Source organism: Heptranchias perlo, chromosome 35 (genome assembly GCF_035084215.1).
Source record: "Heptranchias perlo isolate sHepPer1 chromosome 35, sHepPer1.hap1, whole genome shotgun sequence".
Classification (NCBI taxonomy): Eukaryota; Metazoa; Chordata; class Chondrichthyes; order Hexanchiformes; family Hexanchidae; genus Heptranchias; species Heptranchias perlo.
The window spans coordinates 24,788,089-24,810,788 of record NC_090359.1 but is presented as its reverse complement, the minus strand read 5'-3'; the positions used below and the strand labels follow the sequence as shown (position 1 = coordinate 24,810,788).

Sequence of the window (22,700 nt, the reverse complement as noted above, 5' to 3'; positions counted from 1 at the left end):
TTAATCTCTGCAAGTGGGGCTTTTAAAGTTGTGCGGAGCAGTATTTATGCTGTTTGATTTCTCACTGAAATTTCCCCCCAGACTTTGATGAGAAGAGAAAATTCCCCGACAGCAGAGATTACAAAATCAGGTAGTTCCCAGGTTACCACAATGAAACTAATTTGAACACTGAAAGCTACAGCCTCTTCCCCCCCTGATTGTTGGCCCTGATCTTTGTTCCCTCAAGTCCAACGGACAGAGACTTGAGGGCATCTGATACAAAGGTCTTTCTCGGCCTCATCAAGAGCTGTCGGGCCTCACTCTCATCTGCCGAAACCACTCGGGGACCATCCTGGAGAGCGAAGACAACTCCCGGCTTCATCCGCTACCAGCTGTTAATCTAGGCCGACCCTCCCGGTGCAGTAGTGAGGGAGTGCTGCACTGTTGGAGGCGCCGTCCCTCGGATGAAACTCTCGGGTGGACGTAAAAGATCCCATGGCATTATTTCGAAGAATAGGCGAGTTCTTCCCGGTGTCCAGGCCAATATATATCACTCGACCATCAGATTATCCAGTCCTTTATCTCGTTGCTCTTTGCGGGATCTTGCTGTGCGCAAATTGGCTGCTGCATTTCCAACATTAGAACAGTGACCACACTGCAAAAAGTACTTCTTTGGCTGTAAAGTGCTTTGGGTCATTCTGAGGTCGTGAAAGATGCTATATAAATGCAAGATCTTTTGTTCTTTTGCTTTCCTTAAACTCCTCTCCCCTGCCCCCTTCATCCTAACCTCCAATAACAGGCACGAGAAACTCATGGACATCTTTGTCACGAAGATTGAGACCATCCATTCAGCTACCTCTACCACACCGCTCCCTTCTCCTTGCCCAGTTAGCCAAATTTGCCCTAAGGTTCCCCCCTCCCTTAGCCCTGGACCTGTTTTATTTCTTCTCACGCCCTCTCTGAGCTCATCTTGTCCATGAGATCCACCTCCTATTCGTTTAATCCCATTCCCACTGACCTGCTGACCGCCCAGCTCCTTTCCTGGCCCCCGTGCTAGCTGACATTGTAAACGGTTTCCCTCTCTGCAGATACCGTGCCCCCAAACCGTCATTACCCCCCCTCCCACCTCGACCCCTCTGTCCCTAGAAACTAGCCCCATCTCCAACCTCCCGTTCCTCTCTAAAGCCTCTCAAATCACCTTTCCTGCAGCTACCTGTTTGAACCCCTCCAATCAGGTTTCCGCCCCTGTCACAGCAGTGAAATGGTCCTAATCAAAGTCACAAATGTGATCAACCCCACTAGTCTCCTCCAACGCCTTTCCGCCGTTGTTCTGCTCAGCAGGACTGCCCTCGCCTGGTTCCACTCTTACCAATCATGGACAGAGCATCTCCAGCAATGGCTTCTCTTCCTACCCTTGCACCATTACCTCTGGAGTCCTCCAAGGATCTATTCTTGACCACTGACCCCCCACCACCCTTCCACACCGACCTGCTGCCCCTTGACCAAATTATCCAAAGACATCTGGATACAAGTGCACTGACCACACCCCAACTCCACCTCGCTACACCCCTCCACTGCCTTTATCTTGTCATACGGCTTGTCCGACATCTAGTTCTGGGAGGTATTGCTGCAGTTATACAAGGTATTGGTGAGACCGCACCTGGAATACTGCATACAGTTTTGGTGTCCATACTTAAGAAAAGACATACTTGCTCTCGAGGCAGTACAAAGAAGGTTCACTCGGCTAATCCTGGGGATGAGGGGGCGGACTTATGAGGAGAGGTTGAGTAGATTGGGACTCTACTCATTGGAGTTCAGAAGAATGAGAGGCGATCTTATTGAAACATATAAGATTGTGAAGGGGCTTGATCGGGTGGATGCGGTAAGGATGTTCCCAAGGATGGGTGAAACTAGAACTAGGGGGCATAATCTTAGAATAAGGGGCTGCTCTTTCAAAAGTGTGATGGGGAGAAACTTCTTCACTCAGAGGGTAGTAGGTCTGTGGAATTTGCTGCCCCAGGAAGCTGTGGAAGCTACATCATTAGATAAATTTAAAACAGAAATAGACAGTTTCCTAGAAGTAAAGGGAATTAGGGGTTACGGGGAGCGGGCAGGAAATTGGACATGAAGCTGAGTTCGGACCGGTCAAGGCCCTGTGGGTGGCGGAGAGGGCCCAGGGGCTGAGTGGCCGGGTCCTGCTCCGACTTCTTGTGTTCTTTAGATTTGAGGTTAGGATCAGATCAGCCATGATCTTATTGAATGGCGGAGCAGGCTCGAGGGGCCGATTGGCCTACTCCTGCTCCAATTTCTTATGTTCTTATGAGCCACAATTTCCTCCAATTAATTATTGGAAAGACTGACGCCATTGTTTTCAGACCCTGCCACAAACTCTACACCCTCGACACCAATTCCACCCCCCTCCCTAACCACTGCCTCAGGCTGAACCAGACTCTCCACAACTTCAGGGTAGCTAAAAGTTTGGTCAAAGAGGTGGCTTTTACGGTGGGTCCTAATGGAGGTGGCGAGGTTTAGGGAGGGAATTCCAGGGCTTGGGGTCTAGACGGCTGAAGGCACGGCCGCCGACGGTGGGGCGATGGAAATCGGGAACGCGCAAGAGGCCAGAATTGGGGGAGCGCAGAGATCTCGGAGGTTTGTCGAGCTGGAGGAGGTCACAGAGATAGGGAGGGGCGAGGGCCTGTGGTGGGATTTGAGGTCACCTTGTCCATGAATTTCAAATTTCAGGCATTGGGAAGACTGAGAGCCAATGTGGGTCAGTAGAGGGAGGGGAGATGGATGATTCTACGGGCTGTCAAGTTACCTTCAATCTCCAAGGTCATCAAGTGAAAAGTTTGGCGAATGACCTCTGACCTTTATAGGCAGTGCCTTACCCATTGTTTTACCTGAAATGGTCAATCACCAAGACCAATCCGACCAAGTAGGAAACAGCGGAAGGAATCAGAACAGGAGATTGAGAATAAGAGGTAATCAAGGGAAAATATTGGAGAAATTTTAAAAATGAATTGAGAGCAAAGGAAATACAGTGAGAGAATAACGTAACTAATTCTTATCAATAGTCTGCTTTAATATTTTTTGATAATGTCATATCTATTTATACATCATTCTCATGATGTGTTTTTCTGACCTGCAGCCAGAAATTTACAATCTGTAAACCTCCCTCGACTTGTGATCGACCTCAGGCTGTGTTTACTTAACGGCCTCAAACCACATAAGACGTGGCTCCACTTTAGCAGCAGAATAATACATCGACGTCCTTGGGATTGGGCAGGTTGCGCAACAGATGGACAATCTGCTGCCGCCCATTTGGCGGTGTACCGCTCTGTCGTCGTAAAAAATCCCTACCGCGAGCAATGCCACGGGAGGTCTACGAGTATGCAAACCATGGATTGGGAATATGGCTCTCCATATGACGGTGAGTGACTCCAGCCTTATCGCACGCTCCACCCCCTCAGCACCAACTAATCACTGGGCCAGGACAGGTTCCAGCTCGGCTGTGAAGCCCCTTGTAGTCAAACAGCCAACCAACCATTGACCACCTATGTTCGTACGTGTGAGGAATGGACATCAAGGCCTGCGAAACCATCCCTCAACATGAGCCAGCGCCTACAGGGCAGGAGAGAGTGGGGGGGAGAACGGGACCCACCTCAAAAATAAACAGTTCTGAGAAACATCACTGCCACTGGCGTGTACTTTGTCTCTTCAGTCAGCAGAAACGCCGACCTGATAGATTTGGAAGAAACGGATACAGAGTACGGCATGCAAAAATAATATTTATTCAAGTGAAAACCATCAAACAAACTGTAAACACCCAGAACTGTTTAGGCCAAATCAAGAACTCATAATCACGTAGAAAAACTGGGAGAATCGGGTATCTCGTAAAACCCCTCAGCGGCCATGGTCAAGAGGGGCAGAAGGGCCTCCAGTGATGAGGAGGTTGATGTTTTCCATTAAAGCAACACTAACTTCCTGGGTGAAAGTTCACTTTTCTCCCTCTAGCGATTGGTGTCTCATGATTGGTGACTCCAATTACTCAGCAAACACAAAGTCAGCAATCTTTTGGTTCCGTTTTGTTAAATGGACGACTCTGGTCCTTACAACCCCGCCATTTTTGCACGGCCATTTTGTAGCTGCCTCATGTTCCAGCCCAGGACCAGCCTGACCCCTGACCCTATTGTGGGACACCGACTCTCCCATCCATCCCCCTCCACTTGCCCTGCGCCCTCTCCGAGTGAACGCCATCAGCCCTGGCTCAGTGGGTCGCACCTCTGGCCTCTGACCCAGAAGGTCGTGGGTTCAAACCCTAACTCCAGAGCCCATAACCCTGGCCGGCACCCCCAGCGCCAGCACTGAGGGAGCGCTGCACTGTCTGGAGGTGCCGTTTAGCAATTGAGACATTAAACCGAGGCCCCGTCCGCCCTCTCAGGTGGGCGTGAAAGATTCCACGGCCGCTATTTCGAAGAAGTGCAGGGGGGAGTTCTACCCAGTATCCTGGGCCGAAGTTTATCCCTCAGACAAAACAGACGATCTCGTTTTGGGATCTTGCTGTGTGCAAATCGGCTGCCGCGTTTCCTACATTACAACAGAGACTGTAAAGAGCTTTGTGACGCTGTATAAATGCAAGCCAATTCTCACTTCTACATTCTGCCAGGCTAGAGCTTCTCCATTTCCCTGAACTGTGTCCACCACCAACCCATCAGGTCTACTCCACAACCTACCCACGGACACTTGGTATCAGGAGGAAAGCAGAGCCCGGGGGCGGGGAGTATTCGAAACTCTTAACCCATGGGCACAGTCCCCCGGTTAATAGATTTTGAAAAGAAATCCCCGTTTTACTCACATTGGCCATGACTTTGTTGACTAGAAATTGTTTACTGCAAACTCCCACTAAAATAACTCAAAAAATTTCTCTGACTCAAAAAAAACCCGACAGATTGTCGTTCCCCAAAGGCTTTGCGGTTAGGGGGACCGATAAAAACGGGGGTGCGGGGGAGAAAGAAACAGGGAGTCTCTCAGTCAAAAGATGAAATCACTGCACCCCCGTCCCCTCAGCGTCTCATGTTCAGCTGCTGAATGTGACGCGCGGTTTTTTTTTGGGGTCGATTTTCCGCGAGTTATATCAGTGCGGGTTGGAATTGCGTCAGTCAGTCTTAAAGTGATCTTTCTGTGGTTTTTGGTAGCAGTTCAAGAGAGGTTTTATCCCCAGTCTCTCTGTTTGTCTTACTGAGGGGCTGCGTGCTGCTCGCTGGGTGACGTGTCAGCTCCCCTCGGCTTGACAGCACGGCCGACAGTCGCCTCGCGGATGTTGTTCGCCGTACATTGCACGGTGCAGTATTCCGTCCCTTGCATCTCTCCGCCCCGCTCCCCGCCTCGCTCTCTGGGCGGGGGCATCATCTTCGACAGCCTCAGTGAGCTGTAAACGGACGCGATGGTGAACGGCTATGCCAAAGAAAAAGAGGAGAGAAACGGGCGTCAGGTTTGCGGCTGAGAGGCGGGGGGGGGGCCATGTTTTTTTAAATGGCGCCGTCTCTGGCGGTACCCGCCGACCACCCGTGGCATTGCTCGCGGTGAACAGAGGTCGGGAACACGGTTAAAATCTTTTCGATCGCAGCACAGAATGGCTTTTTCCCCATAGCTCTGCAAATTGTTTTTTTCCTTTTCAATATGTAATCAGTTCCCTTTTGAAAGTTACTATCTGCTTCCCTTTCGGGTTATTGCATTTATTTCAGGAATTCCTTGTTCCCTTCCACAGGGGTTAATAATTTTTTTCATTGCGAAGTGAAATTAATGCAATTTCATTTGGAGTGGGGAGACTCCCAGAGCAGCCCTCAAAACTCTTCAAACCCTTAAACTTACAGCATAAAACTACATTTAAAAAAAACTAAACTTAATTTGATAAATTAAATAAGGCCAGTACTTGGTTCAACCAAAAAATAATTTGATTGGCACTGTAGTAATCAATTAAATAAATAAAAGTTATGACAGGGCAGGAGATGTGTTGCAGCTGCAATATGTGGGAGCTACTGGACAGTTTTATCCAGGGCGACTACATCTGCGGTAAGTGTCTGCAGCTCGAGGAACTTCGGCTCCGAGTTGAGGGGCTGGAGTCCGAGCTGCAGATATTGCGAGGTATCGGGGAGGGAGAAAGTTACCTGGACACTTTGATCCAGGAGGCAGTCACGCCCCTTAGACTAAATACTGTCGAATTGGCATGTGGACAGGGACAGGAGGGTGTGACTGTGAGTGAGGCAGGTACGGGGATCCAGGAGGGAGCATTGCAGGAGCCTCAGTCCCTGTGATTGTCCAATAGATACAAGGTCCTTGCAGCCCTTGTGGACGAGTGCAGGGACTGCTGGGAGGACGAGCAAACTGGCCATGGCACCGTGGTTCAGGGGGCCATTCAAGTGGGGGGAGTAAGAAGGAATGTGGTTGTAGTAGGTGACAGTATGGTCAGAGGGATAGACACTGTTCTCCGCAGCCAAGAGCGAGAGTCCTGAAGGCTGTGTTGCCTACCCGGTGCCAGGGTTAAGGACATCTCCTCAGGGCTGGAGAGAAACTTGGAGTGGGAGGGGGAGGATCCAGTTGTCATGGTCCACGTAGGTACCAACAACATAGGTAGGACTAAGAAAGAGGTTCTGCTGAGGGAGTTTGAGCAGCTAGGGACTAAATTAAAAAGCAGCACCACAAAGGTGATAATCTCCGGATTATTACCTGAGCCACGAGCAAATTGGCACAGGGTAAATCAGATCAGAGAGATGAATGAGTGCCTCAAAGATTGGTGTGGGAGAAGTGGGTTTTGATTCATGGGGCACTGGCATCAGTACTGGGGAAAGAGGGAGCTGTTCCATTGGGACGGGCTTCACCTGAACCATGCTGGGACCAGTGTTCTGGCAAACCGAATAACTAGGGCGGTAGAAAAGGCTTTAAACTAAATAGAGGCGGGGAGGGCTCAGGTGGGGCGAAGTTTAGATTGATAAAGAGAAAAGACAAGGAAGTAGTACAGGAAAGTGATTGGGTTAATGATAGACAGAGTGTGTCAGGAAGGGACAGAGCGTACAAACATAAGAGCACACTAGCAAATGGGGCCGGGGTAGGAAAGAATGGTAAAAAGACAAAATGAAAGGTTCTTTATCTGAATGCGCGCAGCATTCGTAATAAGATAGATGAATTGACGGCACAAATAGAAACAAATGGGAATGATCTCGTGGCCATTACAGAGACATGGTTGCAAGGTGACAAAGGTTGGGAGCTAAATATTCAGGGTTATTTAACATTTCGGAAGGATAGGAGAAAAGGTAAAGGTGGTGGGGTAGCTCTGTTAATAAAGGATGAAATTGGTATAATAGTGAGAAATGATCTTGGCTCAGAAGATCAAGATGTCGAATCAATTTGGGTGGAGGTAAGAAATAGCAAGGGAAAGAAATCACTGGTGGGAGTAGTATATCGGCCCCCTAACAGTAGCTACACTGTAGGGCAAAATATTAATCAGGAAATAAGGGGGGCTTGTAAAAAAGGTAATGCAATAATCATGGGCGATTTTAACTTTCACATCGATTGGACAAATCAAATTGGCAAAAACAGCCCTGAGGAGGAGTTCATAGAGTGTATTAGGGACTGTTTCTTAGACCAATATGTCGGGGAACCAACCAGGGAACAGGCCATTTTGGATCTGGTAATGGGTAACGAGACAGGATTAATTAATGATCTCAAAGTAAAGGATCCCTTGGGAAGCAGTGATCATAACATGATAGAATTTCACATCCAGTTTGAGAGTGAGGATCTTGGGTCTGAAACTACTGTATTAAACTTAAATAAGGGCAATTATAAAGGAATGAGGGTGGAATTGGCTAAAGTGGACTGGGTAAACAGATTAGATGGTACGATGGTGGATAAGCAGTGGCAAACATTTAAAAAGATATTTTATGACTCGCAACAAAAATAGATCCCTGTGAGGAGGAAAGACTCCACAAAAAGGGTGAACCAACTAAGGAAGTCAAGGATGGTATCTGGTTAAAAGAAAAAGCATACAACATGGCAAAGATTACTGGTAAGCCCGAAGATCGGGAAAACTTTAAAAACCAGCAAAGGATGACTAAAAGAATAATAAAGAGGGAGAAAATAAATTATGAGAGTAAACTAGCAAGAAATATAAAAACTGACAGTAAAAGCTTCTACAAGTATATAAAAAGGAAGAGGGTAGCTAAAGTAAACATTGGTCCTTTAGAGGATGAGACTGGGGAAATAATAATGGAAAACAAGGAAATGATAGAGGAAGTGAACAGATATTTTGTGTCTGTCTTCACAGTAGAAGACACTAATAATATACCAATAATAGTCGAAAATCAAAGGGGCAAAAGGGGAGGGAGGAACTAAAAACAATCACTATCACTAGAGAAAAAGTACTAGGTAAACTAATGGGTCCAAAAGCTGACAAGTCCCCTGGACCTGATGGCTTGCATCCGAGGTCTTAAAGGAAGTGGCTACAGAGATAGTGAATGCATTGGTTGTAATCTTCCAGAATTCACTAGATTCTGGAAAGGTCCCAGCGGATTGGAAAACTGCAAACGTAACACCCCTATTCAAGAAGGGAGTGAGACAGAAAGCAGGTAACTATAGACCAGTTAGCCTAACATCTGTCATTGGGAAAATGCCAGAATCCATTGTTAAGGAATTAGTAGCAGGACATTTGGAGACTCATAATACAATCAAGGAGAGTCAACATGGTTTTATGAAGGGGAAATCGTGTCTGACAAATTTATTAGAGTTCTTTGAGGAAGTAACGGGCAGGGTGGATAAAGGGGAACCAATGGATGCAGTATATTTGGATTTCCAAAAGGCATTCGATAAGGTGCCACATAAAAGATTACTGCACAAGAGCTCATGGTGTTGGGGGTAATATACTGGCATGGATAGAGGATTGGCTAACTAACAGAAAACAAAGAGTCGGGATTAAAGGGTCATTTTCAAAATGGCAATCTGTAACTAGTGGGGTGCCGCAGGGATCAGTGCTGGGGCCTCAACTATTTACAATATATATCAATGACTTGGATGAAGGAACAGAATGTCTTGTGGCCAAATTTGCTGATGATACAAAGATAGGTGGAAAAGCAAGTTGTGATGAGGACACAAAGTGTCTGTAAAGGGATATTGACAGGTTAAGCGAATGGGCAAAAATTTGGCAGATGGAATATAATGTGGGAAAATGTGAAGTCATCCACTTTGGGAAGAAAAATAAAAAAGCAAAATATTATTTGAATGGAGAAATACTACAAAATGCTGCGGTACAGAGGGATCTGGGTGTCCTTGTACATGAAACACAGAAAGTCAACATACAGGTGCAGCAGGTAATCCGGAAGGCAAACGGAATATTGGCCTTTATTTCTAGGGGGATGGAGTATAAAAGCAGGGAAGTCATGCTACAACTGTACAGGGTGCTGGTGAGGCCACACCTGGAGTACTGCGTACAGTTCTGGTGCCCTTATTTAAGGAAGGACATACTTGCATTGGAGGCAGTTCAGAGAAGGTTCACTAGGTTGATTCCGGGTATGGAAGGGTTGTCTTATGAGGAAAGATTGAACAGGTTGGGTCTATACTCATTGGAGTTTAGAAGAATGAGAGGCGATCTTATTGAAACATACAAGATTCTGAGGGGACTCGATAGGGTAGATGCTGAGAGGATGTTACCCCTCATGGGGGAATCTAAAACTAGGGGGCATAGTCTCAGAATGAGGGGTCGCATGTTTAAAACGGAAATGAGGAGGAATTTCTTCTCCCAGAGGGTCGTGAATCTTTGGAATTCTTTACCCCAAAAAGCTGTGGAGGCTGAGTCATTGAATACATTCAAGGCTGAGTTAGACACATTTTTGATCAGCGAGGGGGTCAAAGGATATGGGGAAAGGGCGGGAAAGTGGAGTTGAGGTAAAAATCAGCCATGATCTCATTGAATGGCGGAGCAGGCTCGAGGGGCCGGATGGCCAACTCCTGCTCCTATCTCTTATGGCTCGGGACATCAGGGATTTGTTGGTGCTTTTGAACTGCGCTGTATGCTTCAGGGCAGCTCCATTACAGCAATCAAGTAACAAAATGCTGGCAGCAGCATTTAGCACTTAAAATTTTTTTTTGTTCTGATCCCTGCTTAGTTACGCCCTGTGGGGAAAATGCTCTAAATAGGTATTGAGGTGAACGGGAGGCTAATTATTCTGGGTTTTCTGCAGGGAAACTCTCCTTTTATCTCCACTAATGTCGCCAGGTCACGCCAAGAACAAAAACCAGCAGGAAATGATGGGCTTCCTCTCCTTTTCTGTACATTGTTTTAAATTTAATCACAGAAAGGTTACAGCACCGAAGGAGGCCATTCGGCCCATCGAGTCTGTGCCGGCTCTACACATGAGCAATCCAGCTAGTTCCACTCCCTCGCAATTTTTTTCCTTTCAAGTACTTATCCAGTTCCCTTTTGAAGGCCATGATTGAATCTGCCTCCACCACCCCCTCGGGCAGTGCATTCCAGATCCTAACCACTCGCTGTGTAAAAAAGTTTTTCCTCATGTCGCCTTTGGTTCTTTTGCCAATCACCTTAAATCTATGTCCTCTGGTTCTCGACCCTTCCGCCAATGGGAACAGTTTCTCTCTATCTGCTCTGTCTGGACCCTTCATGATTTTGAATACCTCGATCAAATCTCCTCACAACCGTCTCTGTTCCAAGGAGAACAACCCCAGTTTCTCCAGTCTATCCACGTAACTGAAGCCCCTCATCTCTGGAGTCATTCTAGTAAATCTCTTTTGCACCCTCTCTAAGGCCTTCATATCTTTCCTGAAGTGCGGTGCCCAGAACTGGACACAATGGGCTCGATTTTCGGACGTCCGAGTCGGCGGGTTCGTGGGTGAGGCTGACCATGAAAGAGGTGCATGAGAGGATGAGTATGAGACGGAGCCATGAGATTGTATGAGGATTGGGTTGAGTGGTCGTGGTGGGATGAGTACTGGCGAGGTGAGTAAGTGCAGATAAGATGAGGATGAGCTTTGAGTGGGTGTGAGGAGTGATGTGATAGAGTAGTGTTGGCAGTGCAGAAGGAGTTGTGGGGTGGGGGCGGTGATGTGGCAGACGGAGTGTAGGGGAATGAGTAAGTGTACTCATTTCGGCTGACCTACTTAGGTCATTGCAGCGCCTCCTGCACTGTATGCAGGTGCGTGATATGTGGGTGGTGCTGGTGACCCCCTCTGCCACCTCAAGCCGCGCCTTCATGGTGGCAGAGGCAGGCCGCTTCCTCCCGCCCGCCGGGGAGAAGATCTCTGTCCTCCCCCCTCCTCATCCCATCCAGTAGGACCTGGAGTGAGGCATCATTAAACCTGGGAGCAGCCTTCCCCCTGGGCTGCTCCATGCTGTAATTGTGGCTCCTTTCTGCAGCATCAGTCAGTGGAGGACTGCCCCTTTAAATAGGGCTCCTCCAGCTGACGGCCTATGATGCGCGTGTGCAGTCTGCCCGCTGCGCAGCTTTCCAGCGCGAAGCCAAGGTAAGTGGCTTCAATTAGGCTGCGATCGCGTGCAGGGCTCCGCGAATTCACTGGGCGCGTTACCCACGTGCCCATTCGACCCCCCGCTGCCAACCCGTCTCCCTCCTAAAATCGAGCCCAATACTCCAGTTGTTGTCGAACCAGTGTTTTATAAAAGGTTCACAATGACTTCCATACTGTTGTACTCTATGCCTCTATTTATAAAGCCCAAGATCCCATATACTTTTTTAACCGCTTTCTCAACCTGCCCTGCCACCTTCAATGATTTGTGCACATATACCCCCAGATCTCTCTGTTCCTCTACCCCTTTTAGAGTTGTGCCCTTTAGTTTATATTGCCTCTCCTCGTTCTTCCTACCGAAATGTATCATTTTGCATTTCTCTGAGTTAAATTTCATCTGCCACGTGTCCGCCCATGCCACCAACCTGTCTATATCCTCTTGAAGTCTATCACTATCCTCCTCACTGCTACTGTTTTGTGTCATCTGCAAATTTTGCAATTGTGCCCTGTACACCCAAGTCCAAGTCATTAATATATATCAAGAAAAGCAGTGGTCCCAGCACCGACCCATGGGGAACACCACTGTACACCTCCCTCCAGTCCGAAAAACAACCGTTCACCACTACTCTCTGTTTCCTGTCACTTAGCCAATTCTGTATCTATGTTGCTACAGCCCCCTTTATTCCATGGGCCGCAATCTTGATGATAAGCCTACTGTGCGACACTTTAGCAAACCACATCACCTGCATTGCCCTCATCTCCCCTCTCTGTTACCTCATCAAAAAACTCTATCAGGTTAGTTAAACACGATTTGCCTTTAACAAATCCGTGCTGGCTTTCCCTAATCAATCCACACTCATCCAAGTGACTGTTAATTCTGTCCCAGATTATTGTTTCTAAAAGTTTCCCCACCACTGAGGTTAAACTGACTGGCCTGTAGTTGCTGGGTTTATCCGTACACCCTTTTTTGAACAAGGGTGTAACATTTGCAATTCTCCAGTCCTCTGGCACCCTCCCGTATCTACGGATGTTTGGAAGATTATGGCCAGTACCTCCGCAATTTCCACCCTTACTTCCCTCAGCAACCTAGGATGCATCCCATCCGGACCGGGTGACTTATCTACTTTAAGTATAGCTAGCCTTTCTAGTACCTCTTCTTTATCAATTTTTAGCCCATCCAGTATCTCAACTATATCTTCCTTTTACTGAGACTCTGGCAGCATCTTCTTCCTTGTTAAAGACAGATACAAAGTACTCATTTAGTACCTCGGCCATCCCCTCTGCCTCCATGAGTAGATCTCCTTTATGGCCCCTAATCGGCCCCACCCCTCCTCTTACTACCCGTTTACTGTTTACATGCCTGTAGAAGACTTTTGGATTCCCTTTTATGTTGGCCGCCAGTCTATTCTCATAATCTCTCTTTGCCCCTCTTATTTCCTTTTTCACTTCCCCTCTGAACTTTCTATATTCTGCCTGGTTCTCACTTGTGATATCAACCTGACATCTGTCATACGCCCATTTTTTCTGTTTCATCTTACTCTCTATCTCTTTCGTCATCCAGGGAGCTCTGGCTTTAGTTGCCCCCTCCCTTTCCCCCTTGTGAGAATGTACCTAGACTGTACCCAAACCATCTCCTCCTTAAAGGCCGCCCACTGTTCAATTACAGTTTTGCCTGTCAATCTTTGATTCCAATTTACCCGGGCCAGATCTGTTCTCATCCCACTGAAATGTTGTCCAGTTGTAATTTGTTGACATGTTATACAAAATGCAGGACTTGGATTGTGATGAACACATTATATAAATCATTATATAAATAAATATGGGTTCAGAGGGTAAAATTTCAAAGTTTGCAGATGACACGAAACTCGGAAATGTAGTAAACAATGTGGAGGATGGTAACAGACTTCAGGAGGATATAGACAGACTGGTGAAATGGGTGGACACGTGGCAGATGAAATTTAATGCAGAGAAGTGTGAAGTGATTCGTTTTGGTAGGAAGAATGAGGAGAGGCAAAATAAACTAAATGGTACAATTTTAAAGGGGGTGCAGGAACAGAGAGACCTGGGGGTGTATGTGCACAAATCATTGGAGGTGGCAGGACAAGTTGAGAAGGCTGTTAAAAAAGCATATGGGATCCTGGGCTTTATTAATAGAGGCACAGAGTACAAAATCAAGGATGTTATGCTAAACCTTTATAAAACACTGGTTAGGCCTCAGCTGGAGTATTGTGTTCAATTCTGGGCACCACACTATAGGAAGGATGTCAAGGCCTTGGAGAGGGTGCAGAGGAGATTTACTAGAATGGTTCCAGGGATGAGGGACTTCAGTTATGTGGAGAGACTGGAGAAGCTGGGGTTGTTCTCCTTCGAGCAGTGAAGGTTGAGAGGAGATTTAATAGAGGTGTTCAAAATCATGAAGGGGTTTTGAGAGAGTGAATAAGGAGAAACTGTTTCCAGTGGCAGGAGGGTCGGTAACCAGAGGACACAGATTTAAGATAATTGGCAAAAGAGCCAGAGGCGACATGAGGAAACATTTTTTTACACAGCGAGTTGTTATGATCTGGAATGTGCTGCCTGAAAGGGCGATGGAAGCAGATTCAATAGTAACTTTCAAAAGGGAATTGGATAAATACTTGAAGGGAAAAAATTTACAGGGCTGTGGGGAAAGAGCAGGGGAGTGGAACTAATTGGATAGCTCTTTGAAAGAGCCGGCACAGGCACGATGGGCCGAATGGCCTCCTCCTGTGCTGTACCTACTATGATACAACAATGTGGCACAGAGAAAATGAGTTTTGCCCACAACACAGAATTAATTTGCACAAAATCTCACTTAAAGGTCACAAGTGGGCGAGGGTCAGAAGTGGAAAAATGTCACACTTGTGCAGTTGGGGATGTTCTCTCATGTTGGGACTGAGCTACGTTGATGGGACAGTGTAGAGGGAGCTTTACTCTGTATCTAACCCATGCTGTACCTGCCCTGGGAGTGTTTGATGGGACAGTGTAGAGGGAGCTTTACTCTGTATCTAACCCGTGCTGTACCTGCCCTGGGAGTGTTTGATGGGACAGTGTAGAGGGGGCTTTACTCTGTATCTAACCCGTGCTGTACCTGCCCTGGGAGTGTTTGATGGGACAGTGTAGAGGGAGCTTTACTCTGTATCTAACCCGTGTTGTACCCGCCCTGGGAGTGTTTGATGGGACAGTGTAGAGGGAGCTTTACTCTGTATCTAACCCGTGTTGTACCCGCCCTGGGAGTGTTTGATGGGACAGTGTAGAGGGAGCTTTACTCTGTATCTAACCCGTGTTGTACCCGCCCTGGGAGTGTTTGATGGGACAGTGTAGAGGGAGCTTTACTCTGTATCTAACCCGTGCTGTACCTGCCCCGGGAGTGTTTGACGGGACAGTGTAGAGGGAGCTTTACTCTGTATCTAACCCGTGCTGTACCTGCCCGGGGAGTGTTTGATGGGACAGTGTAGAGGGAGCTTTACTCTGTATCTAACCCGTGCTGTACCTGCCCTGGGAGTGTTTGATGGGACAGTGTAGAGGGAGCTTTACTCTGTATCAAACCCATGCTGTAACCTGCCCTGGGAGTGTTTGACGGGACAGTGTAGAGGGAGCTTTACTCTGTATCTAACCCGTGCTGTAAGCTGTCCTGGGAGTGTTTGATGGGACAGTGTAGAGGGAGCTTTACTCTGTATCTAACCCGTGCTGTACCTGCCCTGGGAGTGTTTGACGGGACAGTGTAGAGGGAGCTTTACTCTGTCTCTGAGCTGTTCCAAGTTCCTATTTCCATTTTTAAAAGTTGTTATTGTGTGCAGTTTGGAGATGACTGATGAAAACAGGAGAGCTTTTCAACTTCTGTCAATGTGAAACTGTTTCGAGGAGATTACTCACACTCTGTCACGTTGAACCACAGACCCAGGAAATACAGGAGGCCTTCAGCCCAGGAGGCTGGGTTCAGCTCAAGTCCCTGAGTTCAAAGGTCAGTGTTTAACCCGCTGCTCACCCACCTCTTTACAATTTTTTTAACTTTACTTTCGAGACATCTGGAATATATATATTTTTTTTAAGTTTTACATCTGTGTACACGTCCTATCTTGGAAAGCTGCATCCTATTGTCACATTTTTGCATTGACTTTCGCCATTATAAATTCCCCATGCCCCTGTTTACAATGGAAATAACCTACGTAAACGTGTCACGCTGTGAATACACCCTCCCACCACTGGCGGCGCTGTAGCCCCTCAGTTTCACGTCTCCCAGCCCCATAGCCTGCACTCCAGAGAAACTCTTGTGCTCCAATGAACTCTACTTCTTGGCCCCCCCCCAAATTGCCCTCAGCTTCCTATTTAGATGTAAATAATAATATCAAATCAAAGTATTAATTACAATTAACGATGGAAGGTATAGCTTTAAAACGGGGACTGAATGCTGTCTGCGAACCCTGGTTCCATTATCCCCCACTTCACCTGATGGTTACACTTGATCTGAACTCCCTATGCGGAATGCCATGGGTGATTGACCACACTCTCTAAGTGCACAGATCCTGACTCACCTGTGGGTCATTATTATACTGACTGCTGCAGGGCTCTTGTCCACTTGTGGGGGAGGCCTGCGCTGTTTTGTCAACATTTCCTAGATAAAGTACAGAAATAGAAAATCTTATGATCAGTTCGTTAAGCAGCTGGTCAAGCCCTGCAATAATGCCGCCCTGAGGCAACACTCCTCGGGTTACAAACGCCACCAAAAGACAGATTAATCGGCCGTGCATCTCATTGTTGTTTGATGGGACAGCGGAGAGGGAGCTTTACTCTGAATCTAACCTATGCTGTACCCGCCCTGGGAGTGTTTGATGGGACAGCGTAGAGGGAGCTTTACTCTGTATCTAACCCGTGCTGTTCCTGCCCTGGGAGTGTTTGATGGGACATGTAGAGGGAGCTTTACTCTGTATCTAACCCGGGAGTGTTTGTTGGGACAGTGTAGAGGGAGCTTTACTCTGTATCTAACCCATGCTGTACCTGCCCTGGGAGTGTTTGATGGGACAGTGTAGAGGGAGCTTTACTCTGTATCTAACCCTTGCTGTACCTGCCCTGGGAGTGTTTGATGGAATCGTACAGACTGTACATGTGAGACACAAAATGGGCTCATTAAAGAAATTAATTTTGTGCTTTGATCCCCGTTTTAAATGTCAGTTGATGTGTCACCTTTATTGTGTTTCATAATTTGAGACAGACACTAAACACCACTCAGAACTAAACCATAGAAACTCAGGAGCCTCAGCCCACAGGCTACTAGATGAAAGGCAGGGTCGTTTTTTAAAAATTCATTCTCGGGATGTGGGTGTCGCTGGCGAGGCCGGCATTTATTGCTCATCCTGAGATGCCCCTTGAGAAGGTGGTGGTGAGCCGCCCTCTTGAACCGCTGCAGTCCGTGTGGTGACGGTTCTCCCACAGTGCTGTTAGGAAGGGAGTTCCAGGATTTTGACCCAGCGACGATGAAGGAACGGCCGATATATTTCCAAGTCGGGATGGTGTGTGACTTGGAGGGGAACGTGCAGGTGGTGTTGTTCCCATGTGCCCGCTGCCCTTGTCCTTCTAGGTGGTAGAGGCCGCGGGTTTGGGAGGTGCTGTCGGAGAAGCCTTGGCGAGTTGCTGCGGTGCAAATCCTCCAAATCCCACCACTTGGAGCCCCATCACCACAGGGGCCGCAGCGGTTCAAGCAGAAGGCCCACCGCCACCTTCTGAGGGTAACCAGCGGCGGAGGACCAATGCAGCCTTGCCGAACGGCGCCCTGCTCCCGAGAACGAATGACTGCGCCCCCCACCCCCCTCCCAGCCCCCGCAGTGTGAGTTGACAGGGGGGAAGAAAGTGGAAGAGAGAGACGGAAAGCATCTTACCTCGGCAGGCTGTCCTCGTTAACAGGCAAACGGTGAGCAAGAGGCCCAGGGCCAGTCCGCTCATGGTCACGTAGAAAATGGGCGAGGAGGCCGCTTTCGCATCTAAAACACGAGAGGAAACAATTTGCCAGCGTCGCTAAGTCATGTTTTTAGCTCCCCTCGCCACTCAGGGTGGAAATCACAACCTCGCGAAGACTCCTTTACCACGCTGGCCATCTCTGTGCTGTTTTAACGCTAACCCCTGCTCGAAAGTGTGGGGACATGTGGTGACCACAGGATCGGGCTCACTTGCGATGCCACCCACAGTCAAATAGCAAGCTGACTCTCACTATCCGGGTCTGTCCACGAAGAATGAGCACTTTGGAGAGGTCGCAGAGGGCAGTGAAATAAGCAAAGGGCAAAGAATAATAGCGCCAAATAAACTGCCAAGAGGTAGGTAAAGGGGTAGAGGGAATGGAGTTTTTTTTACAGTGTGTTTAGGACTCCCTTCTCACCCAGTATGTTAAAAGCCCAACAAGAGAGGAAGCACTGCTGGATCTGGTAATGGGAAATGAACCCGAGCAGATAAGGGAAGTAATGGTAGGGGAACATCTAGGCAATAGCGATCACATCATAATAAGCTTTAAGATAAAGATTGAGAAGGACGTAAGCAAGACAAAGACCAAAGTAATAAATTGGAAGGAAGCTGATTTTCAGAGGATGAGATTGGAACGAGGGAAAATATGCTGGAAAAATTAACTGATAAGATCTATGATTCTATGATAAACAAAGAAATAGAACAGAAGTGGGAAACATTTAAAATGGTGACCAATAGAGTCCAGGAGATATATACCCCACCACAAAGCAAGAACAAACTAGTCAGTAATAATACACCATGGCTGAATAAAGAGGTCAGGGCAAAATTGAAACTGAAGAAAAAGGCAGACACTAATTACATAGACAATAAAGGAGAGGATGACACAAGAGAACATGAAAAGGTTAGAAAAGACGTTTAAAAAAACAATTAGGGTGCAAAGAGAAACTACAAAATTAAATTATCGAGGAATATAAAAAGAAATAGTAAAGTATTTTACAGACACATAAATAACAAAAGAAAAATCAGGATAGGGATCGGGCCACTAAGATATACACACAATAAACTCACAGGTAGTATCGCCAAAATGGCAGAAATATTAAATAATTACTTTGCCTCAGTATTTACCAGGGAGACTAACAGGGAGAGTCAGTGCCCATGGAACAATAGCCAGTACCCCAGTGAGAGTCAGTGCCCGTGGAACCCGTACCCCAGTGAGAGTCAGTGACCGTGGAACTGTACCCCAGTGAGAGTCAGTGTCTGTGGAACCCGTACCCCAGTGAGAGTCAGTGTCTGTGGAACCCGTACCCCAGTGAGAGTCAGTGTGTGTGGAACCCGTACCCCAATGAGAGTCAGTGCCCGTGGAACTGTACCCCAGTGAGAGTCAGTGTCTGTGGAACCCGTACCCCAGTGAGAGTCAGTGTCTGTGGAACCCGTACCCCAGTGAGAGTCAGTGTCTGTGGAATCCGTACCCCGGTGAGAGTCAGTGTCTGTGGAACCCGCACCCCAGTGAGAGTCAGTGCCCGTGGAACCCGTACCCCAGTGAGAGTCAGTGCCCGTGGAACTGTACCCCAGTGAGAGTCAGTGCCCGTGGAACCCGTACCCCAGTGAGAGTCAGTGTCTGTGGAACCCGTACCCCAGTGAGAGTCAGTGCCCGTGGAACCCGTACCCCAGTGAGAGTCAGTGCCCGTGGAACTGTACCCCAGTGAGAGTCAGTGCCTGTGGAACCCGTACCCCAGTGAGAGTCAGTGCCCGTGGAACTGTACCCCAGTGAGAGTCAGTGCCTGTGGAACCCGTACCCCGGTGAGAGTCAGTGACTGTGGAACCCGTACCCCAGTGAGAGTCAGTGCCCGTGGAACCCGTACCCCAGTGAGAGTCAGTGTCTGTGGAACCCGTACCCCAGTGAGAGTCAGTGCCCGTGGAACCCGTACCCCGGTGAGAGTCAGTGCCCGTGGAACCCGTACCCCGGTGAGAGTCAGTGCCCGTGGAACCCGTACCCCGGTGAGAGTCAGTGCCCGTGGAACCCGTACCCCGGTGAGAGTCAGTGCCCGTGGAACCCGTACCCCGGTGAGAGTCAGTGCCCGTGGAACCCGTACCCCAGTGAGAGTCAGTGCCCGTGGAACCCGTACCCCAGTGAGAGTCAGTGCCCGTGGAACCCGTACCCCAGTGAGAGTCAGTGCCCGTGGAACCTGTCCCCCGGTGAGAGTCAGTGCCCGTGGAACCCGTACCCCAGTGAGAGTCAGTGCCCGTGGAACCCGTACCCCGGTGAGAGTCAGTGCCCGTGGAACCTGTCCCCCGGTGAGAGTCAGTGTCTGTGGAACCTGTCCCCCGGTGAGAGTCAGTGTCTGTGGAACCTGTCCCCCGGTGAGAGTCAGTGCCCGTGGAACCCGTACCCCGGTGAGAGTCAGTGCCCGTGGAACCCGTACCCCGGTGAGAGTCAGTGCCCGTGGAACCTGTCCCCCGGTGAGAGTCAGTGACTGTGGAACCTGTCCCCCGGTGAGAGTCAGTGCCCGTGGAACCCGTACCCCGGTGAGAGTCAGTGCCCGTGGAACCTGTCCCCCGGTGAGAGTCAGTGCCCGTGGAACCTGTCCCCCGGTGAGAGTCAGTGCCCGTGGAACCCGTACCCCGGTGAGAGTCAGTGCCCGTGGAACCCGTACCCCGGTGAGAGTCGGTGCCCGTGAAACACTAACCCATCTTCTGTCTCCCTCCTAACATTGTCCCTAACGATCGCTGTTTTTAAAGTGCCTGGCGTCCAATTACACCTCTTGAGTTGGCCCGTAGTATCGTACACGAGACGACGCGTCTATACCGGGGTACGCGTGTTCAAAAATGAGATTGTTAACACCGCCATCTCCACCGCCCTCCCCTCGCCAACCCACCACCACCGCCCAGTGAGGAAAGAGAGTTTACCCAGTACCGTGACCACAGTCCCATTGCTGTGAAGGTCCCGTTGATTTAAGAGCGGTTTGATTATCGACACATGACACACGTAGACTCCGCCGTCGTTTCTAGTCGCACGGTCCACGATCAGGGTCGTGAATTTACGTTCTAAATCCCCCTCGATCCGCAGTCCTAACGTCACCTGTTCCGAATCGTTCCAGTAGGTCTTGTTTGAAGCCGTCTTTACTAATTGGTGAGTGACATTATTCACAAACCATTTGAAGACGACAGTCTCGAGCTCCCTTCGGCCGCTGTAATTAAAACTGCAACTGATGCGGATGGGTTCACCCTCCCGCACGGAGAGATAAGGTGGATTCTGACAGACCGAGTACCTCCCCATTGCAGCTGTGTGGGGGGGGTAAGAGAAAAAGCGAGAGTGTTGTTCTCCTTAAAGCAGAGAAGGTTAAGGTGAGATTTAATCTCAATGCAAGGCTTTTACACGGTGCTAGGCACGAAGACAGGGACGATAAGCAGGACCGCCGCTCCACCTGAAGTACAGCCAGTGACTGTTACGTCACCATATTGCGCACAGCAAGATCCCACTCGCAGCAAAACCGAGAAGGGTTTCGATGGAGTAAATAAGGAGCGACGACTTCCACTGGCAGGAGGGTCGGTAATCAGAGGACGCAGATTTAAGGTAATCGGTAAAAGAACTAGAGGGGAGACGAGGAGACTTTTTTTTTTAACGCAGCGAGTTGTGATGATCTGGAATTCACTGCCTGAAAGGGCGGTGGAAGCAGATTCAATCGTAACTTTTAAAAGTCGGTGGGGGGGGGGGAATTACTTATATATATATATATATAAACACTTGAAAAGGAAAAAGTTGCAGGGCTGTGGGGAAAGGGAAGTGGGATTAATTGGATGGCTCTTTCAAAGAGCTGGCACAGGCACGATGGGCTGAACGGCCTCCTGCTGTGCCGTACGATTCTTTGAAGAAGCCTCATTTGAAAACCGGCAAAACAAAAAGGGAGAGAGAGCGCGGAAAAACAGGAGAGGAGCGGTAGGAATGGCCGGATTACCTGGAATGGGGAGCGAGACGAGGCTTATCCATAGCGCTGAGCTCAGGACGGTGAAAGGAGCGGCCATCGTCGACGCAGCGAGTTCTGGGGTGCGAGTACTTGTCTCCCCGAGAATCGGAAGGCGGTGAGTCTCGCCCGTACCTTTTACACTTCACCTCAACGCTGTCATCATTTCTGAAGGTCTAAGTGCTTCTGTGTTGTAATATTGACTGTTTCCGTTCAGGAAGTTCCTTTTGGTTGGCTGCTACATGAATCGTTCCAAAACCCAATGAAATCAAATTTTATCTCAATCTGAATCAGCTGCAAACGAGCCAGCATTTCGTAGAATTATAGAACGATACAGCGCAGAATGGAGGTCGTTCGGCCCTATCGTGCCTGTGCTGGCTCTTTGAAAGAGCTATCCAATTCGTCCCCACTCCTTCCCCACAGCCCTGCAAATTTTTCCCCTTCAAGTATTTATCCAATTCCCTTTTGAAAGTTATTATTGAATCTGCTTCCACCGCCCTTGTCACAACTCGCTGTGTAAAAAAATGTTCTCCTCATATCCCCCCCTCTGGTTCTTTTACCTTCAATCTGCGTCCTCTGGGTTACCGACCCTCCTGCCAGTGGAAACAGTTTCTCCTTATTTACTCTATCGAAACCCTTCATGATTTTGAACACCTCGATTTAATCTCCCCTTAACCTTTTCTGCTCTAAGGAGAACAACCCCAGCTTCTCCAGTCTCTCCACATAATTGAAGTCCCCCATCCCTGGTACCATTCCAGCAGAAGGAATTTAACCAGTAAAAAAAATGCTGCCCCCACCCCCGCTCTTTCCCCTCTCCCCCAGCAAAGAATGGTGGGCTTCCTACTGCCTGTCCAACGAGTTAGTTAGTTAGTTAGTTAGTTAGCGTCTCCTGTGCCGAGGGGTACAACGAGACAACTCATTTCTTCCATTGCTGCCTGCCCAGAGTAAGACATTTGATTCCAATCTACCATAAGCCAGCGGAGCAGCTCTCCACAGCGTACGCCTACATTTGCCTGTCCGTAACAGACTCGTCTTGACTCTGGGTTGTTTCCGTAACGAGAGGCACTGTTTCCACGGGCAGGTCACGGCCTGACTCACAGCCCTCGACGGGAAAGGCAGTGCACTAAAAAAAAAACAGTTTCGTTTATATAGCGCCTTTCACAACCTCAGGACGTCCCAAAGCGCTTTACAGTCAATGAAGTGCAGTCACTGTTGTCATATAGGGACATGCGGCAGCTAAATTGTGCACAGCAAGATCCCACAAGC

At 48.5% G+C, this 22,700-nt stretch overlaps 1 protein-coding gene across 2 annotated transcripts; it reads right to left on the bottom strand.

Annotated features, from left to right (window-relative positions):
• Window positions 1-3,750: 3,750 nt before the first annotated feature.
• Window positions 3,751-21,680, bottom strand: LOC137302477 (uncharacterized). 2 transcript variants are annotated; one of them, XM_067972167.1, is made up of 5 exons: window positions 21,429-21,680; window positions 20,380-20,796; window positions 17,397-17,498; window positions 16,056-16,135; window positions 3,751-5,433 (listed from the first exon to the last, which is right to left on the bottom strand). In XM_067972167.1, exons 1-5 carry the CDS (start codon window positions 21,493-21,495, stop codon window positions 5,215-5,217), a joined length of 885 nt encoding a protein of 294 aa, XP_067828268.1. In that variant the 5' UTR covers window positions 21,496-21,680; the 3' UTR covers window positions 3,751-5,214. The 2 variants fall into 2 exon arrangements, with proteins under 2 accessions (XP_067828268.1, XP_067828269.1); XM_067972168.1 differs by having other exon boundaries at window positions 20,380-20,754.
• Window positions 21,681-22,700: the final 1,020 nt, after the last annotated feature.

Excerpts from the sequence above, each read along its gene's own strand:
- LOC137302477 (XM_067972167.1), bottom strand. The coding sequence starts at position 21,495 with ATGGCCGCTCCTTTCACCGTCCTGAGCTCAGCGCTATGGATAAGCCTC. Across the intron at positions 16,136-17,396 it reads AACGAGGACAGCCTGCCGAG|GAAATGTTGACAAAACAGCG; the intron begins GTAAGATGCTTT and ends TACTTTATCTAG. Across the intron at positions 5,434-16,055 it reads AGTATAATAATGACCCACAG|CCGTTCACCATCGCGTCCGT; the intron begins GTGAGTCAGGAT and ends TCTTTGGCATAG.